The 19,120-nt window shown below is 47.2% G+C and overlaps 4 protein-coding genes across 5 annotated transcripts; all 4 read left to right on the top strand.

Moving 5' to 3' along the window:
• Window positions 1–2,450: 2,450 nt before the first annotated feature.
• LOC135115127 (multiple epidermal growth factor-like domains protein 6) lies at window positions 2,451–4,397 on the top strand. 2 transcript variants are annotated; one of them, XM_064031625.1, is made up of 3 exons: window positions 2,451–2,770; window positions 3,447–3,569; window positions 4,141–4,397. In XM_064031625.1, exons 1-3 carry the CDS (start codon window positions 2,539–2,541, stop codon window positions 4,284–4,286), a joined length of 501 nt encoding a protein of 166 aa, XP_063887695.1. In that variant the 5' UTR covers window positions 2,451–2,538; the 3' UTR covers window positions 4,287–4,397. The 2 variants fall into 2 exon arrangements, with proteins under 2 accessions (XP_063887695.1, XP_063887696.1); XM_064031626.1 differs by having other exon boundaries at window positions 2,455–2,770; window positions 4,195–4,396.
• Window positions 4,398–6,819: 2,422 nt separating this feature from the next.
• On the top strand, window positions 6,820–8,884 carry LOC135115151 (multiple epidermal growth factor-like domains protein 10). Its single transcript, XM_064031653.1, has 7 exons — window positions 6,820–6,982; window positions 7,066–7,191; window positions 7,335–7,444; window positions 7,812–7,915; window positions 8,211–8,383; window positions 8,503–8,604; window positions 8,703–8,884. The coding sequence occupies exons 1-7, from the start codon at window positions 6,820–6,822 to the stop codon at window positions 8,882–8,884; spliced, it is 960 nt and encodes a 319-aa protein (XP_063887723.1).
• LOC135115128 (protein draper-like) lies at window positions 8,729–10,539 on the top strand. The gene is made up of 4 exons (XM_064031627.1): window positions 8,729–8,858; window positions 9,167–9,426; window positions 10,041–10,181; window positions 10,333–10,539. The coding sequence occupies exons 2-4, from the start codon at window positions 9,324–9,326 to the stop codon at window positions 10,455–10,457; spliced, it is 369 nt and encodes a 122-aa protein (XP_063887697.1). The 5' UTR covers window positions 8,729–8,858; window positions 9,167–9,323; the 3' UTR covers window positions 10,458–10,539.
• On the top strand, window positions 10,501–11,806 carry LOC135115153 (multiple epidermal growth factor-like domains protein 10). Its single transcript, XM_064031654.1, has 5 exons — window positions 10,501–10,561; window positions 10,773–10,901; window positions 11,004–11,170; window positions 11,298–11,426; window positions 11,516–11,806. The coding sequence occupies exons 1-5, from the start codon at window positions 10,501–10,503 to the stop codon at window positions 11,732–11,734; spliced, it is 705 nt and encodes a 234-aa protein (XP_063887724.1). The 3' UTR covers window positions 11,735–11,806.
• The last annotated feature ends 7,314 nt before the right edge of the window (window positions 11,807–19,120 follow it).

The raw sequence follows: 19,120 nt of genomic DNA on the forward strand, positions 1-19,120 counted from the left end.
AAAATATACACCACTACGTACTTCTTCCACTGGTGATTCTGGTTTGATATTCGCCTATCAGTGTTTCTACTACACTTTCGTCACACTTCCCATCCTTCCCTCAACTTAGATTTTCCCTCCAGTAAAAATAAATATCACTACTTCTTGCTCCTGTGATTCTGCTTTGTCATTCGCCTCTCAGTGCTTCCACCACCCTTTAGTCACACCTCCAATCCTTTCCTCCAGTTTTATCTTTTCCCAACAGTTCCTTTCTTCTTGAGAGTCCCTCCTACAACCTTACAATCATCTCTCAAGGCCTCTGATTACACACTGCACCACCTTTTCCAGTCCGCCCTTTCTAGCAGTTTGTTCTCTTGTCCCTTCTTACACGCCTTTCACCTCTACTCTCCCTCCCTTCCTCGCTCCTTGCTTCCTCGCCCTCAACATCCTGCTCAGCCCCTCCCAGATCCTTAAGGGCCAGCGGGCAAATGTGTGATGTACAAAGCGTTGGGAAGGAAGCGCCATACATCACGCCAAGCAGACACCTTATTTACTGCTTGTTTACCTGCGAGGAGGCTAATGGACATGACCTAAAATGTGGAGGCTAGGACACCATCTGAAGGAACTGTGTGTGTGTGTGTGTGTGTGTGTGTTGAGACAGAGACAGAGAGAGAGAGAGAGAGAGAGAGAGAGAGAGAGAGAGAGAGAGAGAGAGAGAGAGAGAGTTTTGAATTAATTTAGCCGTATTTATCCTTGCTCTCTCTCTCTCTCTCTCTCTCTCTCTCTCTCTCTCTCTCTCTCTCTCTCTCTCTCTCTCTCTCTCTCTCTCTCAAACCCCCTTTCCTTCCTTTCCCACAATCCCTTCCCCCATTAACTCTCCTCATCCACCACCCCGCGATGGCTACACAGATTAACTCATCACAACCCTCCAGACCCCCGGCCCGGATGACAGGTATCCCCCCGCAGCTCCTCCTGAAACCGCCGCCTCCTCCACGGTGACTTGGGCCAAAGCGTCCTCGATGCCGCGCCGATAAGCGATACACGAGCGAGGACTGTGTTGGTGCTCTTATCGAAGAAGGGTTTAGGGTATTGATATGTAATCTAGACGTGGGATTCTGTGACGCGTGAAGTTTTATGTTCATGTAGAGTTTGTAGACTGCAGATGCGTTGTTGTACTGTGTTTTTATGTGGTTAAGGTATACATGATCTACACGCAGTACAATGTATACTAAACGTACACATTACCATATCAATATTTATTTATAACCTCTCCCCTAAAAACAACGGTGGCTGCAGCAAACACCATCTCTTTTTTCCGTTGACGTACTGCGGTTAGTTTTTAAGTGTAATACCGAATAGTGTTGTGGAACCAGTGAAATTAAACAGCTTATTAAAGACTTGAAGGATTTATGTTGTTATAAAACTTTCCGTAATTTTTTGTAATGAAATAAGAAGAGCAACCCTGAGATGCATAAAATATAATCCCATAATGAAATAAGGTAAACAAAACTGAGATGCACAGAAAAGAGGAGTTAGGACCCACATCCTTCCTTTAAGAGGTGAAAGGTGAAGGCCGGCCACAACACCAGCACAGTTGCCATCTCCCCTCGCGGATTGCAAGGCAGACTCCACGTGGAGTTCCGTTTCATGTCTGTGGTCAGCTTAACGCGGGTTACATAATCTTCCTCCTTTGTACCTCAATAACTGACTAACTCCGTGCTCTGTTCCACTCCCGCCTTTCCTTGTTTCGCTATCTCATTAAAGCAAGAACTAGCTAACCAATAATCATTTTTCACCACAATATTCCCTTCAGCAGCATCTTTTTATGTAACAGGTGCACTGGCTAAGGGCTACAAAACTATAATCACAATGTAATTTGTTTTTTTCTTATTTTTGCTCAAGACTCTTAGAAATATTAACGGCCTAGAAAAGACAGAATTGAACTGACTCACTTTTTTCATTCTGCATGTCAAAGCAAACATTGGTTTTACAGTAATCTGAATTTTGACAAAAGGTGACCATAGCTGTAAAAGGGTCAAGCATCAGCGGGATAATGGAGCAGAATGTGGTGCGCAACTGTTGCATATATACCTATGCGTCCAGGTATATTGACATGCGAAGTCAGGGCAAGCCACCCGGAGAATGGCAGGCGGGGCAGCAGGCGTGGCGACTAGTATGGGGGGAGAATGAAGAATATACTTAAGTCTTCTCGACGTATTAAACTTATGACTCCATCAACACACACACACACACACACACACACACACACACACACACACACACACACACACACACACACACACACCAGAATTTGCATATTGAATTAAGCATGACAACCTTCCTGACTATTCAATCTGTCTCAGACTTCGCTGTTTCAATTTCGCAGTTTCCATTTTCTATAAATTTATCAAGTGAAAGAGCGTAGGTTATTTTCTGAAAGCGTCTCTTAACACTTGTCTCCAGGCTGTTTGTATACTGTAAGTTCAGATAACAAAAGTAATAGGCATATTATTTCTTTCAGAGGTGCATTATAACCAATTTTAGTTTCTTTCTTTATGCATGATAATCTTTAAAAAAACATATTTTGTTAGTTCAACGCAGACTATTGGCAATGCTCGAAGTGTCCTTAAACTATTTAACGACCCATTACCTTCTCTCGCCCTCACAGACCGCGACAAGTGTCAGGTGAACAATGGCGGATGCGAACACTCCTGCAAGAACACCGTGGGCTCCTTCATGTGTTGCTGCAGCCCGGGGTACAGACTGAGGCGTGACGGCCGCACGTGTCAAGGTGGGGCTTTCCCCATTCTATTGCTCTCCACTACTTTCTTCATTGAGATAATCAAGTAAATGCTTCCCTCTCTCACTCGCAAACTCATCACCCCTACGAGTTTATGAATAGGTGGTACTTTTAAATACGGTAAAGTTCTTCAGGGAATGGGTTGAGCGACAGTAATGACATTTATCTCTTATTCTGATACTATTGGCCTCATTTCTATATTTTTCTTTTCTTCTTCTCTACTGTAGCTGATTAACTTCATTCTAGTCTTCTCCTCCGTCTTTCATCTCTTTCTTCAGTTTTTATTTTTTCCTTACTTGTTCTTTAACTTTTTTTATTCTTTCATTTCCTCCTCCTTTTAGTCGACCACGCTTCATTTCCCCCTTAATGTATCTCTTTCCATACGAATACTGAAGTGTTGGTGAACCTGAGTGTGTGTGTGTGTGTGTTGCATGGGAAAACACCAAAGTGAAAGCCTGAAGTTGTGAATGAATGAACGGAAGAAAACACGAATGAGTCATTCAGTGAATACATGGACCCGGTGAGCGAAAGAGTGAGCAAGTGAGCAAGTGAGTGAATTCAGTCTTCTGTTTATCATTTTAATCTATTTTCCTCTAACTTTATTCTTTATTTTCCTCTTTATGCTTTATCTTTTATCTTTATTCTTAATATTCATTGTTTATTATAGATGTGAATGAGTGTGAGTTTCACAACGGCGGATGCTCTCACGAATGTGCCAACACTGTGGGCTCCTACCGCTGTCTCTGTGGTCCCGGGAGCCGCCTGATGCCCGACGGACGCACCTGTGTTGGTAAGGCCAGGGAGGACGGGAAGACAGGACGGAGAAGGCAAAGTAAGTGGGAGGGACAAGAGGAGGATGAGAGGAGAAAAACTGAGAGGATGAAGAAGTGAGATGGTGTGACGAGAGGCAGGAAATAGAGGAGGAAGATGGCAGTGAGAAAAGGGAACGTGAGGAAGGAACGAAGAGTAGATTGTAGAAACTAGAACAAAAGAAGGGAAGAGTAGAGGGAAAACACAACGTGGAGAAAGAAGGGAAGACAAAATTTAATATATTAAAGTAGTGAAGAAGAGAATAGAAGAAAGAGACGAGAGAGAGAGAAGAGAGGAGACGAGAGGAGAGGAGAGGAGAGGAGAGAAAGAGAAGGAAAGGGTAAAGGATAGATTAATTAACATAGGCATAAAAATCTAAAAAAAAAAAGTATGACAAGAAATAAACCAAGAAATAATGAAGTACAGGAAAAGTCAAGTCAAAGGTAATCAGATGTAATCTATGGGCAAAAACGCCCACGATTTTTCTGACTTAAATTCTAAGATCTACACACAAGCGCCGAGCAATGAGTGTGCTCGTCTCGCCCTCGCAGCTTCGCCCTCTTGTGCCACGAGACGCAGGCCTAACATGGCGTGTCGTCTTGCAGGTGAGGCTTCGTGTGGCGTGAGGAATGGCGGCTGTGACCACTACTGCGACGACACCGCGGGCAGGCCAAAGTGCTCCTGCCGGCCCGGGTGAGTTGTGCAGCGAGCCGTTCAGTACTAGTGATAGGTGATCTTTATGGGAAGGTCAGCGTGCTCAGACCCGTATTCAGAAACGCTTTATTACTCTCACCACGACCATTTTCAAAGACTATATAAATGACTAGCTGGTTTCGCAAAAGTCTTAATCTGTCACCACAACCATAAAAAAAATAATAAATAAAAAATAAATAAATAAATAAAAAAAAACTTCTGTAACTTCAACCAAAGCATTTTGAAAGTAGTGAAGGTTCTCAGTGTCATGCTAAGGCGTGACTAGAATAAATAGCTGATATTTGTAGCCATTCCTAACCTTTTCTTGTGCAAATGCTTCTTTTCCTGTCCATCTTCAATTCCAACACCAATAAAGCGGTATTCGTAGCTCGCAAACTTTTCAAATAGTTGGTTCTTTTCTGATAAGTTTTCATTTCACAGTCGTATATTATTATTATTTTTTTTATGATATTAGCCGTGTTGATGATCAGCTACATTGTAACACACATTATACTGTATAAAATAATGCCTGTTCCCTCCTACAAACACCTGATTCCCACCACCAGTGATCATATGGTATAATCCCCAAGAGCATAGGAATCAAGGAGAACTTGTATTATTGTATACATTTATTATAAATCCTATTAGTAAGTACTAGAGTATTTGCATTTAAGCCACCATTTTTAAACGCTGACAACACCGTGTGACTCATCGCCACGACATCGACACGATACACTGAAAAACCTCTCTCCTGATCTGTAAGTTGTCCATGCTCTTGGTAAGATTTGAAATGAGAGCTAGTTCCTCAACAAATAGCGTCGAAAAATTATAGAAGATAGAGGATTTGTTTCATTATTATTACTATAGAAAAATTGGAAGTTGGTTTACGAACACAATTATATTCATGAGTAAGGACGTTCACGCTTAGTCTCCTCTCCAGTCTTGGGCGGTAACTACGACATGGACTACTCTGGCTACAGCATCCGAGGCGACCAGGACATGGGTTCGACAGTCATAGAGGACTACTCGACGGTGCTGGACGGCGAGACGACCAGAAACCGTGACGCGTGGAATGACGTAACTTACGCAGAGTACAGCAAGATCATTATCCTCCAGACGCGTAAGTCAAGAAGCGCACAGCGCACACATTTGCTGTGTCTGCTTGAGTGTGTGATGTTAATGTTTGTCAGTATCACAGTATCTCATTAATTTCAGAATTAGTAAAACTAAAACGAACACTTCATGTCATACTCGCATTTTCACTGTTTTACGTAATTTTCTGATATTCCCTGATGTTTATCCTCAGTTTTTTAAAGATCCGTGCAAATATTACTTTAATTCATCACAAAACTTTTAAACATTCGTGCTTACTTATAATGACTGACGAAGAGTGGCAGGCGGAATGAAATTGAAGGAATGGAAGACGAGTGAACATCAATATATTGTATGAAACGTGTCCCAGTGTCAGCATGAGATTCTGTCCTACAGGTTGCGTCCCTGGACGTTTTGGACCTAACTGTTCCCTCACGTGTAACGACTGTCCCGGGGAATGCGACAGCTCGGGGTGTGTGTGTCCCCCGGGCAGGACTGGACCCATCTGCGAACTTGAGTGTCCCTCGGGTTTCTACGTACCCAGCTGTAACGAGGCGAGTCCTGCTTACCGAGTATAACTAAATATGGCCCGATGGATCCATCACTGCACTTGTAAAACTGCAGTAAATGTTACATAAAAATTACATTTGGCCATTTTTCTATCAACACGCTTTTCCTTATGATCATAAAGGTTATTTTTTCCTGATAGGTGTGTCGCTGTGAGAACGGCAGCACATGTGATCCCGTGACTGGCAACTGCACGTGTCCACCAAGCGTGTCCGGAGAATTTTGTGAAGACGGCTGCCCTGCAGGTGCCTTGTTTCCGTCCTTACTACTTCTTTCATTGCTGCATTGTATTGAAATAATCTATTCAACGGGAAGCACAGGAACAGGAAGTAAAAAGAATGTTAAAAATAATTTGTATAAATTATCTTTTATAATGAACTTTTAGTTCCGCAGACCGGAAAAAAAAAAAACCACTAAGTGTGTTTAAAGATATTTCTAAATTGCGTCAGATACAGCAGCAAGGAACGTTTCTGGTTTATAACAACCTTTACCTCTCCAGGATACTACGGAACATCGTGTGACCGGCGCTGTCCCATGATGTGCCCCAACATGCGCTGCAACAAAGTTTTCGGGTTCTGCGAGTGTGATCCGGGGCGCTTTGGACCTAAGTGCAATATGCCTTGCCCTTCCCTCACCTGGGGGCCAAACTGCCGCCACCAGTGCCAGTGTGAGGCCCGCTCCACGTCTCGCTGTCATCCAGAGGCAAGAAATTTTAAGCTAAGATCGGTCTGCCGGTACTCTGTGGGAAAGTCACTTATTTCACAATACTATGGTGGAGCAGCTTCTGTCGCATATCAATATTATACTCGAGCACACAACCATGATGATGATCGTAACCTTTACTTCCCAGAGTGGGGTGTGCGAGTGTAAAGCAGGATATGTTGGCATTGACTGCTCCAAAGAGTGCCCAGAAAGTGGGAAAGTGGGGAGCCGGGTGTCTGCATGAGTGCCAGTGTGCCAATGGAGCCACGTGTCACCCAGCTACGGGCGTCTGTGGCCTAGACTGTCCCCCAAGATTCATGGGAACCGAATGCTACACACGTACGTTATTTTCATACTTTCATGAGAATATTCCTAACACGTACATACAACACGAGTAAATGATGAGAACACTCTCTTGACAGCGTGTCCGGCTGGTCACTATGGACCGCGGTGTATGAAGGCGTGTATGTGCGGCCTGCGACCCTGCGACCCAAGCACAGGCGTGTGTCTCTGTCCGGCGGGGAACAAGGGACCAAACTGCAATCAAGGTGGGTCGTTGTACAGGCGCATTCGGCTCGCAGGCTTTTCTCTCAGGCATATACGGCATGGCTTTGCAACGTGGAGAGAAACATAATACTAACACTGTAAGGATTAACTCATCATTGACATTTAAAATATTACTCCCTCCTAGCGTGTTCTGAGGGACAGTGGGGACAAAGCTGCTTGAGGAAGTGCGAATGCCAAAACGGTGCTACGTGCAACTCTGTGACTGGAGAATGCCACTGTCAGCCAGGATATGTGGTAAGGCCTCTTTCTCTGCACCTCGTTCTTGCTGCCAAATATCACTAAAACTATTTATGTACTACAGTGTATGTATATCAATAGAATTTTTTTTTGTGACTGCTACTTTTTACTCTTCTCAGCAGCCATATTTTACATTAAAAAAAAAAAGTATTACTTCATCCGTATTTCCTTCTTCTATACTGACTAATGGGTGCACTAGTGACTAGTATTTTACTAGTGACTGTCTTATTCTTTGAATACTGTAACCATATTTCACATTCGTTGAGCGCAGTTAGGGCCCAATTAGATTTTTTTAAGCATGTACGTGCGTGTGCGTGTGTGTGGGAGGGCGTGGGCTCTTTATGATGGTCTTCCCGTCCTACAGGGCCCTACGTGTGAGGCAACGTGCCCCGCCGGCAGGTATGGTGTCAACTGTAGTGGAATATGTGGGTGCCTCAACGGTGCCTCCTGCGACCACAGGACTGGCCGGTGAGTGCTTGCTTTCGTGAAGCCTGAGTGTTGATAATTCAGTGACGGCCAATCACCAAGAACGAATGAAATATTTTCCAGCTTAATACCAAATGCCAGTTTGTGTATTCATGCTTATACTGGTATTTTCATCATATTTTAGAAAAGTTTCGATTTATCGTATTTCATTCATATAATTCAACGCCAGACTTGATAAGGAAATAAAAAATCAATCTACATAACATTCCCTTCTCCACGTTCCTGAAGTAATTTTTGGAGGCACAACTGTTTATTCGACTTGTGCTCATCCCCACAGGTGCCAGTGCCTACCGGGATTCACGGGTCTTAGCTGCGGTCAGCCCTGTCCCCTGGGACGATTCGGTCAGGACTGTGTACAAGTATGTGACTGCAACGACGGTGGTGGGTGTGACAAGGTGACCGGGGAGTGCACATGTGCGCCGGGGTGGCAAGGGTCTCAGTGCAAACTCAGTAAGTACGGCAGTAAGCCATTTCATTGCAAATATTGCAAACCCTACGGACCTTCTTAATATCTGATGTAGGAGGTTTAAATATTACCGCTTGTTACATACACCATGAATTACTTTCAGAATGCGAGGAGGGTCGCTATGGAGCAGGTCGTGCCATGAACTGTAGCTGTGCCAATGGAGACGAATGTGACCACATTTCAGGCGCCTGCATGTGTCGTCCAGGCAAGTTAACTACTGTACACTGGAAAACACACACACACACACACACACACACACACACACAATCAATGTAATTTATATAAATCAGATTATTCTTGCAGGGTGGCGTGGGACATTCTGCTCCATTCCGTGCCCAGACGGGTTTTGGGGCATAGAGTGTCGGTACCAGTGTGACTGTGATGTTGGCGCGACCTGTGACCCCGCCACGGGAGTGTGCTCGTGTCCGCCTGGCAAACGCGGCCATCACTGTTCCAACAGTGAGTACTTAGTTTCATGTCTCTGATGGATGTAGATATAAAAAAAGAAAGGGTGTCTAAGAAAATAAGAAAGCTAAAGAGATTCGTATGTTCCTGCTTTTGTTAATTAAATAGGTATTGGGAGGACCTAATTCTCATCATTAATGACTCATGGAAATGACCTCATGCCTCTCCTCTGCTGCTGTTGACACGCACAAAGGACACTTATGGGAAACATCTTGAAAGCCGAAATTTTGTTAATCATTCCTAGATCGCGTAGAAATATTCGTACGGTATGAGGGCGCACCAATGACCCGCTGTACCTACAGCTTGCCCGGAGGACCGATGGGGAAGCGACTGTCAACACGTGTGTTTGTGTCATAATGGTGGAACGTGTGACCGCGTGTCAGGGGCGTGTGTGTGTACCCCGGGCTACACCGGTGCCACGTGTCAATAGAGGTGTCCTACGGGAACCTTTGGAAGTGGATGTCAACATACCTGTTTGTGTCAGCACGGTGCCAACTGTCAGCACGACACCGGGGCGTGTGTGTGTGTCCCCCAGGGTACACCGGCACACACTGCCAGCGAGGTAAGACCACAATGTATAATCAGGAAAACTGCGTTTTTAGGCACTATGGAGTTCTTGCACATATTTATTTATTTTATTTTTTTTTTTTTGCTGAGATCAGTATAAAGTAGAAATAAAAATATTTTGAGTTACGTACCTCATGTATCCCTTTATGAATACTCGAATATTTGCTTCTCATTTCAAAGATTATAAAAGTATTTCAATGGTATTCACTGGCACTCCAATACTTCGGCCTTTCAATTCCAAATTCTACTTTCTTCTTGACCTATAGTCATTTCGAAAGGAAATTAAAAAAAAAAAGTCTATTGGGACTTCTCGGATTAGTGAAAATGTATCATTCCACCATGCCGGTACTGCCTGGGTGTGAACTTTGTAAGTCAAGCGGTGATGTGAGATGTTCATTACATTTATACTAGACATTTTCTTTACAATTACTACTGTTCGTCAGTTGACTGTCTGAATGTGTGTACATCCTTTTTCTTCATGACCCTTAAAATCAATGATAAGACTTTCCAACCGTGTTTCATTAATAAGCACAAGTATAATCTTAATATCGAATGTTTCTGAACACAAGTATAATGTGAAAATATAATGACAATAGCTTGATGTTTCAGAATGCGGGCCGGATAGTTACGGTGCAGGGTGTGTCTTCAAGTGCGAGTGTCGGCACGGAGGTGAATGTGATCCTGAGAGTGGGGTGTGCAAGTGTGCCCCAGGATGGCGGGGACCACAGTGCCAGAAATCCTGTCCTAAAGGTTACTTTGGTGTCTCAGTGTACATACTCTTCAGAATTGCTACGCGGTACTTGAATTTCACAAATGATAACAAACACGTGAATACTCTTATGATTTCCAATATGATCACATCAGACCTCTGAAAAACAACCAACATAATGGCGTCTTTCAGGGAAGTGGGGAGCTGGATGTGAACGCGTATGCGACTGTGAGCAAGAAGCAAGTTGCCATGCGATCACAGGCCAGTGCCAGTGTCCTCCAGGCTTCATTGGTGACAGGTGTCAGTTCAGTAAGTAGTTATACATACCTACAGTACTCAGCAGACTAAAGGCACTGTCACATGATTAGTGAACGAGTGTGGTGGCCAAGCACGCTTCTCAGCAGCTTCTCTGACGAGTGTGGTTCAGCTGGAGTTTTGTATCGTTGACGAATCTACTCGAGCAATGATAGAACTTCAGTTCCGCACGTCTACATTATCAGTTTCTTCGCATTCTACACCACACTTACCCACTGATCGTGTGACAAGGCCTTAACGTGACGCATTGCAAAGGTGTCGACTAAAAACGGATGATATTGATAGTCCGCCTCTAATTGTTCCTTGGGACATTGCAGTCTGCGCTCTTGGTCAGTATGAGGAAAGCTGCAGCAAGGAGTGGCGCTGTGGGCCGTCTCAGCCGTGTGACCACGTGAGCGGGGAGTGTTCGTGTCCGCCAGGTCGCGAGGGACAGCAGTGCCACCAGTGTAAGTTAATCACACTCCAACGCCTCAGTTATCTGTTGATAGTGAATGTAATATTTGATTACCTATTCCATAATTTGATGACCATCATGAACTCTGGCACAGACTGTGCCGAGGGGCGGTGGGGCGAAGGATGTCGCCAGCAGTGCAAATGTGCAGGATCATCCCTGTGCGACCCGATGAGTGGGGAGTGTTTCTGTTCCGCGGGACTCAAGGGCAGGAAGTGCCGCAGGGAATGTCCGAGGGGCAGGTACGGCGTCGACTGTAAGCAGGTGAGCGTTTCGGGATTGTGTGTTCGCTAACAGTCTTTACACGAAATTTCTCATTATGATTGGCAAGTATTCTATGAACAAATAAATGAAAAATAAATATATGAATGCTTAATTTGTTTTCGCACAGAAATGTCAGTGTAAAAATGGTGGGACGTGTGACTGCGTGACTGGCCAGTGTGAGTGTCGCGACAACTACTACGGCGCCACCTGCTCCCTCACTTGTCCCTCCGCCACTTACGGGCCAGGATGTAATCAGGTATACCATTCCATCCCCGTTAAAATGTTTTAGCATAATACTAAGTCATCACATACATATGCTGCTACAGTCGGTTCTTTCATCGACAGACGTGCGAATGTGAGCATGGCGGGGTGTGTGATGCGACAGGGGCGTGCAACTGCCCAGCAGGGTACAGTGGCACGCTTTGCGAGATCTCCTGCCAGCCCGGTACTTGGGGCCACCGCTGCAGCTCTCAGTGTCGCTGTAAAAACGACGCTGTCTGCCATCCAGGTGATGCCTCATCCTGTTCAGGTCTACTGTATATACGGCACCGAGATATCTCTTAATTTACTCATCTATCGTTGTTTTCTAGTTCCTTATGATTTTTCGGTAAAACATTCGGCATTTATACATTTCTGACTCAATGGCTCAAGCTGATTGCGGGGGTGTATTTATACCGGTAGGCTTGTCACCCCGCTGCGCATCCTGGTCTCTGATTGGCTGACGGCTGTCGCGGGCTGTGCTGGGCTGCTATCCAAGCTGGGTCTTCGCTTGGTAATGCTTGTAGGTCTTCGGATTGTTGATTTAATGTAGGGTTTGTCTCTTTTATATATAGTGCTTCTAAGATGGGGAGACGCCTGGTGTCTGGGCATGTAGTTAGGATCTCCGTTTTATCTACTAGCATTCCTCTTGTGATGTTTATGTTATGCTTCTCCTTCAGATGTTTCTTGGGTGCTCCTGCTGCGAGGTGGAAAGTTAGTCGTTGGGAGAGTCTGGTTGTCGTCATGCCAACATAGGTGGAGGGAAGGACTTCACAGTTTCCTTGGTTACACGTAAACCTATATAAGACATGTGACTTTTGAAGGCTCTCTTTCTCTTTTGAGGGGTTATTTTTTCAGAAGAAGATGGCTGGTTTTCTTGGTGTTGTAATAAATTATCAGTTTAACTTGTCTGTCAGGGTCGGAAGGCTTGATGTTCCTCTTCACAATCTGCGTGATGGCCCTCTCATCTCATTGAGATACATAGATAATACATATCTCATTGAGATATGTATTAGAGAAAGACTCCTGCCCATATACTCGTATATATATATATATATATATATATATATATATATATATATATATATATATATATATATATATATATATATATATATATATATATATATATATATATATATATATATATATAATTTTTTTCCGAGATCTCATAACAAATAAGAGTTACAAAGCGGATATTTTTGTCATGACCACGCAGCTACTGGAGAATGCCAGTGTGGACTGGGATGGACAGGACTATTCTGCGACCAGGCGTGCGATCCAGGCATGTATGGACCTGACTGCCGCATGGACTGTGCCTGTCACCACAATGCTTCTTGCGACCGCTTCTCCGGCTACTGCGAGTGTGGTCCCGGCAGATACGGGCGTTATTACGAGTTAGGTTAGACTATCATCATTTTTTTTTTTATCTATCGTCTAAAGTTGACGCGTTTCAGTAATTCACAATACGGGCACGTTATTTTTTATTTTTTTTTTTACCTGATTTGCTTTTTTTGTATGCCTGCAAAATAAAATTACCATTGATGAAAACAAAGAAAAGTTGTGCCAACAATAACAATAGCGGCATTTCTCACGCATGTTTACTTTGTGGCTGAGTGTCCGGCAGGGTTCTATGGGGCGTATTGCACTAGTGTGTGTGACTGCCGCTACGGTGCCACGTGTGACCCTAAGACTGGCCAGTGCCGCTGTCCCCCGGGTTTTATGGGTGACACTTGTGGAGAAATGTTTCCACAAGATAATTCAAGTTATGTTACTGTTGCAGTTGTGCCATCACCAACAAAACAGTTAATTCAATATCAAATATTTTACACAACAGGAAAAAAATAATAACTGTGTGTGTGTGTGTGTGTGTGTGTGTGTGTGTGTGTGTGTGTGTGTGTGTGTGTGTGTGTGTGTGTACGAGTGCAAATATTACTGTGCCAGGATTATGAATATAATGATCGACCTTGGCTTTCCTTCAGGTATGTTCGGCGCCCACTGCCGCCAGAAATGCCACTGTGGTCTCTACCCGTGCCACCGGGAAACCGGAGTATGCCAGTGTCCGCCGGGAAGGACGAGACCAAATTGTGTTATGCGTAAGTACGAGTACAATATACACTTCCACACCTCCATTCATGCACGTTTATATCGCAGAAGTTATACATCTCTATGTAGGATGAAAAAAATAAATAAATAAAAACAACAATTAAAATCAATCCGCTCGTGGTGTCTTGTTTATACAATTATATTTTCGTCATTATTTTTTTTATTTTACAAAATCAAATAAAAGAAACGTAAGATTTTAAAGAGAAGTTCATATCTAAGTATGTAGCTTTATTATGCCATAAAAAAAAAAATCTTACTCTGTGTACTTGACAGATATATATAAAGTAAATCCATTCTAATAACAATGTCGCGGACAGCCTTTTCTGTACTGATACCATGAAAAAAGAATCCTGTACACTAAAGATATGTTTATGTAAGAAGGCATCACATGGGCTGTCGAGAGAGCTGTCTTTGTATTTCAGCTCAGTTTTCCAAACCTTTCCGCTACAGTATTATGAGCAGAAGCACTTCCATTATTGTTGGTTGTCCACCAGTACCCTTCCCCTCCTGTCCCTGTCATCAAGCCTTACTTTTCTCCACTGAAAAAGTCTCGCTATTGAAAACCAATGGAATCTATGTAGCAAGAAGAAAAATGTGATGTGTACATGACTCCACATAGTCCCGTTGCTGCAGGGTTTCCATCAATCAAAACGTGTGCTCTCAATAAATCTAACATTATTGCTGTGTCTTGCAGCATGTGTGGAGGGTAAATATGGCCCCGGTTGTCAGCAAGTGTGTGAATGTTACCATGGCGGCAGCTGCCATCCCGCCACTGGCCACTGTTCTTGTACCCCGGGTTGGCTGGGACCCACCTGCCGCGAGGAGGATGGTGAGTATTTCACTCCTTGCTTTGAGAAAAAATGTATACTTATAACGCTAGACATCCTTCAACGCTATTAACTAACGTCTATCTCTTTCCTTCCCACACGCGCATTCAGGAGATCGAAGTGAGTATTCCTCCAGCCACTTACTCACACTTGGCGATACAAGCTTATCAATTGCAATATTAGGAATAGGTATACCACAGGTAGATGTATTACAAAAACAGTACAGAACACATTTATTGATAACTGGTTTAAATATTATGTTTCCTCTCTCCCATGGTGCTTCATCTCATCACTAGTCTCCTACGTGACGACCAGCGACCAGCGTGGCCGAGCAGACATCCCAGTGCAGCTGAGCTGATTTGATAGCGACCAGTCCAAGCGACGGCCAGCGAGGCCACGTGACCACGAACAATGATTCTTTTATTTACTGATCTCTAAGGAGATACTTACAGGTGTAGTGTCTCCAGGCCGTGTGTGTGTGTGTGTGTGTGTGTGTGTGCGTGTGTGTGTGTGTGTGTGTGTAAAAGGTTCAGGACAATGAGTGACGGTGACGAGAATAGTGACTACATTGTACGTAGACTAGTGTCGTGTTCATTTCTGGCAGTTTTTATTTCCTGTGTTGATATTCGCTCGATATGACGCGCACAAAATTCCGCTGCAAATCTGAATAGTGCACCAAGCGAGCCACACGTGAAATGGTACACAACGCAAACCTTGACCAGTGCGGGGAGTCGCGTGGCCGCGGACATGACTCAAGAGGCCATTCTGGTGATGCTCAGTGATCTTAGTGTGTGTGAAGGTGCAAAAGGCGCTCCTCTCATTATGATGTCTATTGCAAATATTGATAAAATTGCAAATATTGATAAAAAATGTGAATGCGTTGTGGCGCCGCATCGAGTGATCGGCAGGTCACCAGTGTGCTCAGTAATCCTAGTGGCGGAGATTTTTTTTTAGATGCGCGAACGCAATCCCCCGCTATCAAAAATTTCGCACTCGAGTTAACCACATTTGGGTTAATCGCAGGGGTCAGCACCGCCGGAGAGAGACGCTACCTTGAAAAGGCACCGGAGAGAACTGAGGCATGCGCCTTGGAAACAATGAAATCCAAGTGGCAAGAAAACAGCTGCAAAAGAAAGGAACGAAAAAAGATGAGAGAAGATTTTTGTCGTGAAAGAGGAAAGTGATCATAACACAGCAATAAATTAACCATCTGACCACTTGTTCTCTTCTAGGTCATGACTTTCATTAAACGCCTAAGGGCAAAAGCAAATTGTAACAGAGACGCCTAGGAAGAAAAGTACGCTTGCATTTTTTGTTAGGCAAATGAGACGAGAGAAAATGGCAGCTATGAGCCTGAAATGAAGGAGGGACTACACTAAACTTTTCCAGCTTGTCGGAATGTATTTAGGCGTGCAGTCAGTACATAAATTCCCTGCTAACTAGGTCGTATATTAGAGTGAAGAAATCAATTAGGTAAAAGCTACATCATAAATAAAATCAACATCCGTCAGGCATAGAAAGATATTTTGACAGGCAACACCGACATGTCCCTGAGTACTCCAGTCTCCTCTATGACATATGTGACCATCAATAAATAGGTGGTGATGGTGAAGGCGGCAGACCCAACCTGGCAGCTCCGCGTCCAGGGAGTTGAGCTGGCATGGACCAACTCCTACCAGTACCTCGGAGTGTGGGTGGACAAGCGGCCGTAATTCACAGCCCACGCCGCCTACCTGAGGGAGAGGACGCAGTCTAGGCTGAGCGTGATGCGGGCCATGACGCGAATCAGCGCGGGCGCCACTTTTTCCGTCCTGCGCCAGTACTACGTGCACGCTGTTCGCTCACTGGTGGATTACAGCGCCCCCGTCCTCATAGCACTCTCTCCAAACCAGCAGGAGCGGATCGAGGTGCTACAAAACACCGCAATGAGGACCATGCTGGGGGCACCGAGGTGGTCCAGCGCATGCGTCATGCAGAGCGAGACCAGACTGGTACCCCTCACCACCAGGGTACAGTAGATCACGGCCTGCCGCGTAGCGAGGGTGCTGCAGCGTGACGCGGAGGGAGTGACACAGAGGAGACTAAGGCTGGCGGGGACGCAGGGCGCCGAATCTCTCCGCCGCAACCCGTGGCTGCTGCAGTGCACGCTGGCTACCCACAACCTGGCTCGCATGGAGAAATGGCCACAGGCGGACCTCCCTGCCCCCACCTTCCGCGCCCCACCCCCGTGGGAGCCACCCGCGGCAGAGTTCTCCGCCACACAGCTGCCCGCCAGCAAGGCGCTCTGCGCCGTGGAGGAGATGCGGCAGCACGCCTTCATGGCCATGGCGCAGGTCACCGAGCCAGACAGTGTTGTGTACTACACCGACGGCTCGGCTGACCCTGACAGCGGAAGGACGGGCGCTGCTGCCATCACCAGAGGGGCCGAGGTGTGTGAGAGGAGTGGGAGTACGAGGCAACGAGGCTGCTGACGCAGCCGCCAAGAGAGCTGCTAGTGGCCCCCAGGTGACAAGGCATGTGCCGCCCAGCCTGAGCCAAGTGAGGGCGCGAGCCAGGCTCGCCGCAACCAAGCGCGCCCGCCACACGCACCGGCAGCTGGAAACAAGGAAGAGACAGGCAGCTTGGTACGCCTCCGCCACTGGCTACCAGTCTTTGGACGCCTCCCAGCAGCAGCCCAGAGCAGACGGCGTGTTGCTGCAACGCGTAAGGCTGGGCTACTGCACCAGGGAACAGCTGTACGACGACTTTCGGGGGCAGGAGTGCGACCACTGCGGGAGGCACAGCCGCCACCCGCTAGTGCACTACCTACTGTCCTGTCCGGCCACCGCCGCCCTCAGACCAACGCCGCCACCACCGGCCCATCCTGTAGGCGGTGATCTCCTCAGCAGCCGCGAGGCCAGGGCTGCCCTCATCGTCCGCCACACGCCCACAGACCTGATGCTGCGAGTTCTCACGGCAGCGCCCCCTCCCCGCTGAACAGGTCGCAGCTCCTTTCCTGACCGACGAGCAGCACTCCTCGCCGCGCCACCGCACCGCCCACCACCGGGCCCCAAGACTCCCCCCACCTGCGGGCTGGTGCCCGCTTTGTGTATTATGTACATTCATGTATATTTTTTCCTTTGTGCAATATGTATATATGTATATGTTGACATAATACTCAATAAACCTTTAATAATAATAAATAGGTGGCAGTCACGACTGGGCCACGGTCGGAGTCGGACGTGGTCGCTGCCACGCTCCCTCTGACCTAAACACCACGTGTGTCGTTCCCGCCTCGTTCAATCGTCATGGCATTCAACAGTGACCAAGTGCTAGTGCTGAACAACGGTTCAGGGAAGAGGGCAAGAGCATCCTCTTCTTCAGCATCCCTAAAGTGCTCCACACCCAAGAAAGCGGCCCGTAACCTGCTGGAGGACAGCAGCAGTGATGAGCGCTCACCGAAGCGAGCCACCCGCAGCCTCCAGCCTTCATGGCAGGAGGACAACGCTACCGAAACGGACTGGGCCCCACTCGACCTCTCCGTTTTCAGCGATGTGGTGCAGCAGCAGCAGCAGGACGGCGGTGAGGAGCGAGGATGGACTACCGTCACGACCAGCCGAGCTCGCCGCCACCAGCCCCCGAGGCCCAAGTTCAAGCTGGGCAGCCTGGGAGAATACGAGAACTCTTACCGAGCCATCTCTGCCCTCGAGAGGGAGTATCCGACCCTTCGGATACAGGTAAAGGTTAATCTCAAGGGAGAGCACGTGGTCACGCCCAAGGACGAGGATTCCACGGCACTCCTGCGCCGCATCGCGGAGGAAGGAAACAGGGTGCTCCTCCTCGACCCAAGCGAAAAGAGGCACAAAGTGGTCCTGGAGCGCTACCCGCTCGACCTGCCTCTCGAGGCGGTAGAGGCTCACCCTCAGGTGACCTCCGCCCAGCGTCTGACCTCCAGGAGGGACAAGTTGCCCACGAGACAGGTGCTACTTGTGTGTGTGGGGCCGCCGCCCGCCAAGTTGGATCTCGGCTGCTGGGGCAGATACTCCCTGCGCCCATACCAAGGTGAGCCTGTAAGATGTTACAGGTGCCAACGGTACAACCACCTGCAGGCGCGGTGCGAACATGCCGCCAGGTGCGGCGTGTGCAGCCTGCCCCACCCGACGGAGGAGTGCATCGCCCGCCATAAGGCCAACGAGGCAACCACCACCAGGTGCCCAAACTGTGGGAAAAACCACCACGCGTGGAACCCCCAGTGCCCTGAGAGGCTCCGTAGGATGCCTCGTTCACGCCAGCAGCAACAACAGCAGTCTCAGGCGCCACCAAGGCGGCAACGTCGACGTCGCCATAAAGCGTCGCATGGGCAGCCCCGGCAATAGGTCGCTCAGCCCCAGCAGCAACAGCATCCACCACGTGGCCAGCCAGGAAGGTCAGCGCGAGATCCCGTCGCACCCGCCCCACCTCCAGTCAGGTCAGCTTGGGTCCCGCGGCAGGCCCCCTCAGCCACCCCCCCACCCCCGTCCCAGCCAGCGGCAAGACCGGAAGAGATTAACCGGCAACCCCCTCACCGCCGACCCGAGGTACAGCCTCCAGCCATAGGCACGGAGAGCCGCACCCCCTCCGCCCACCCCTCCACTCGCTCAGGTAGCACCCCTACCAAGCATGCTCGAGCCAAGCCCCACCACCCAAGCAGCGGCACACAAGGGAGAGACCCTCCCAGCGACGCCCCCGCCCGTGCGGCGACAGGCCCAGCACCGACAACGGCGAGGAGGAGAGCCATGGT

This window comes from Scylla paramamosain, chromosome 28 (assembly GCF_035594125.1).
Source record: "Scylla paramamosain isolate STU-SP2022 chromosome 28, ASM3559412v1, whole genome shotgun sequence".
NCBI lineage: Eukaryota > Metazoa > Arthropoda > Malacostraca > Decapoda > Portunidae > Scylla > Scylla paramamosain.

What these genes read in the sequence shown, in the direction of transcription:
- LOC135115151 (XM_064031653.1), top strand. Translation starts at nt 6,820, where the DNA reads ATGTTGGCATTGACTGCTCCAAAGAGTGCCCAGAAAGTGGGAAAGTGG. An exon ending in GGGACCAAACTGCAATCAAG is followed by an intron (nt 7,192 to 7,334) that starts GTGGGTCGTTGT and finishes ACTCCCTCCTAG; the next exon opens with CGTGTTCTGAGGGACAGTGG. An exon ending in AGGGTCTCAGTGCAAACTCA is followed by an intron (nt 8,384 to 8,502) that starts GTAAGTACGGCA and finishes AATTACTTTCAG; the next exon opens with AATGCGAGGAGGGTCGCTAT.
- LOC135115127 (XM_064031625.1), top strand. Translation starts at nt 2,539, where the DNA reads ATGATAATCTTTAAAAAAACATATTTTGTTAGTTCAACGCAGACTATT. An exon ending in TGACGGCCGCACGTGTCAAG is followed by an intron (nt 2,771 to 3,446) that starts GTGGGGCTTTCC and finishes TGTTTATTATAG; the next exon opens with ATGTGAATGAGTGTGAGTTT. An exon ending in CGACGGACGCACCTGTGTTG is followed by an intron (nt 3,570 to 4,140) that starts GTAAGGCCAGGG and finishes TCGCCCTCGCAG; the next exon opens with CTTCGCCCTCTTGTGCCACG.
- LOC135115128 (XM_064031627.1), top strand. Translation starts at nt 9,324, where the DNA reads ATGTCAACATACCTGTTTGTGTCAGCACGGTGCCAACTGTCAGCACGA. An exon ending in CGGCACACACTGCCAGCGAG is followed by an intron (nt 9,427 to 10,040) that starts GTAAGACCACAA and finishes TTGATGTTTCAG; the next exon opens with AATGCGGGCCGGATAGTTAC. An exon ending in CCAGAAATCCTGTCCTAAAG is followed by an intron (nt 10,182 to 10,332) that starts GTTACTTTGGTG and finishes GGCGTCTTTCAG; the next exon opens with GGAAGTGGGGAGCTGGATGT.
- LOC135115153 (XM_064031654.1), top strand. Translation starts at nt 10,501, where the DNA reads ATGATTAGTGAACGAGTGTGGTGGCCAAGCACGCTTCTCAGCAGCTTC. An exon ending in ACGGCGTCGACTGTAAGCAG is followed by an intron (nt 11,171 to 11,297) that starts GTGAGCGTTTCG and finishes GTTTTCGCACAG; the next exon opens with AAATGTCAGTGTAAAAATGG. An exon ending in ACGGGCCAGGATGTAATCAG is followed by an intron (nt 11,427 to 11,515) that starts GTATACCATTCC and finishes TTTCATCGACAG; the next exon opens with ACGTGCGAATGTGAGCATGG.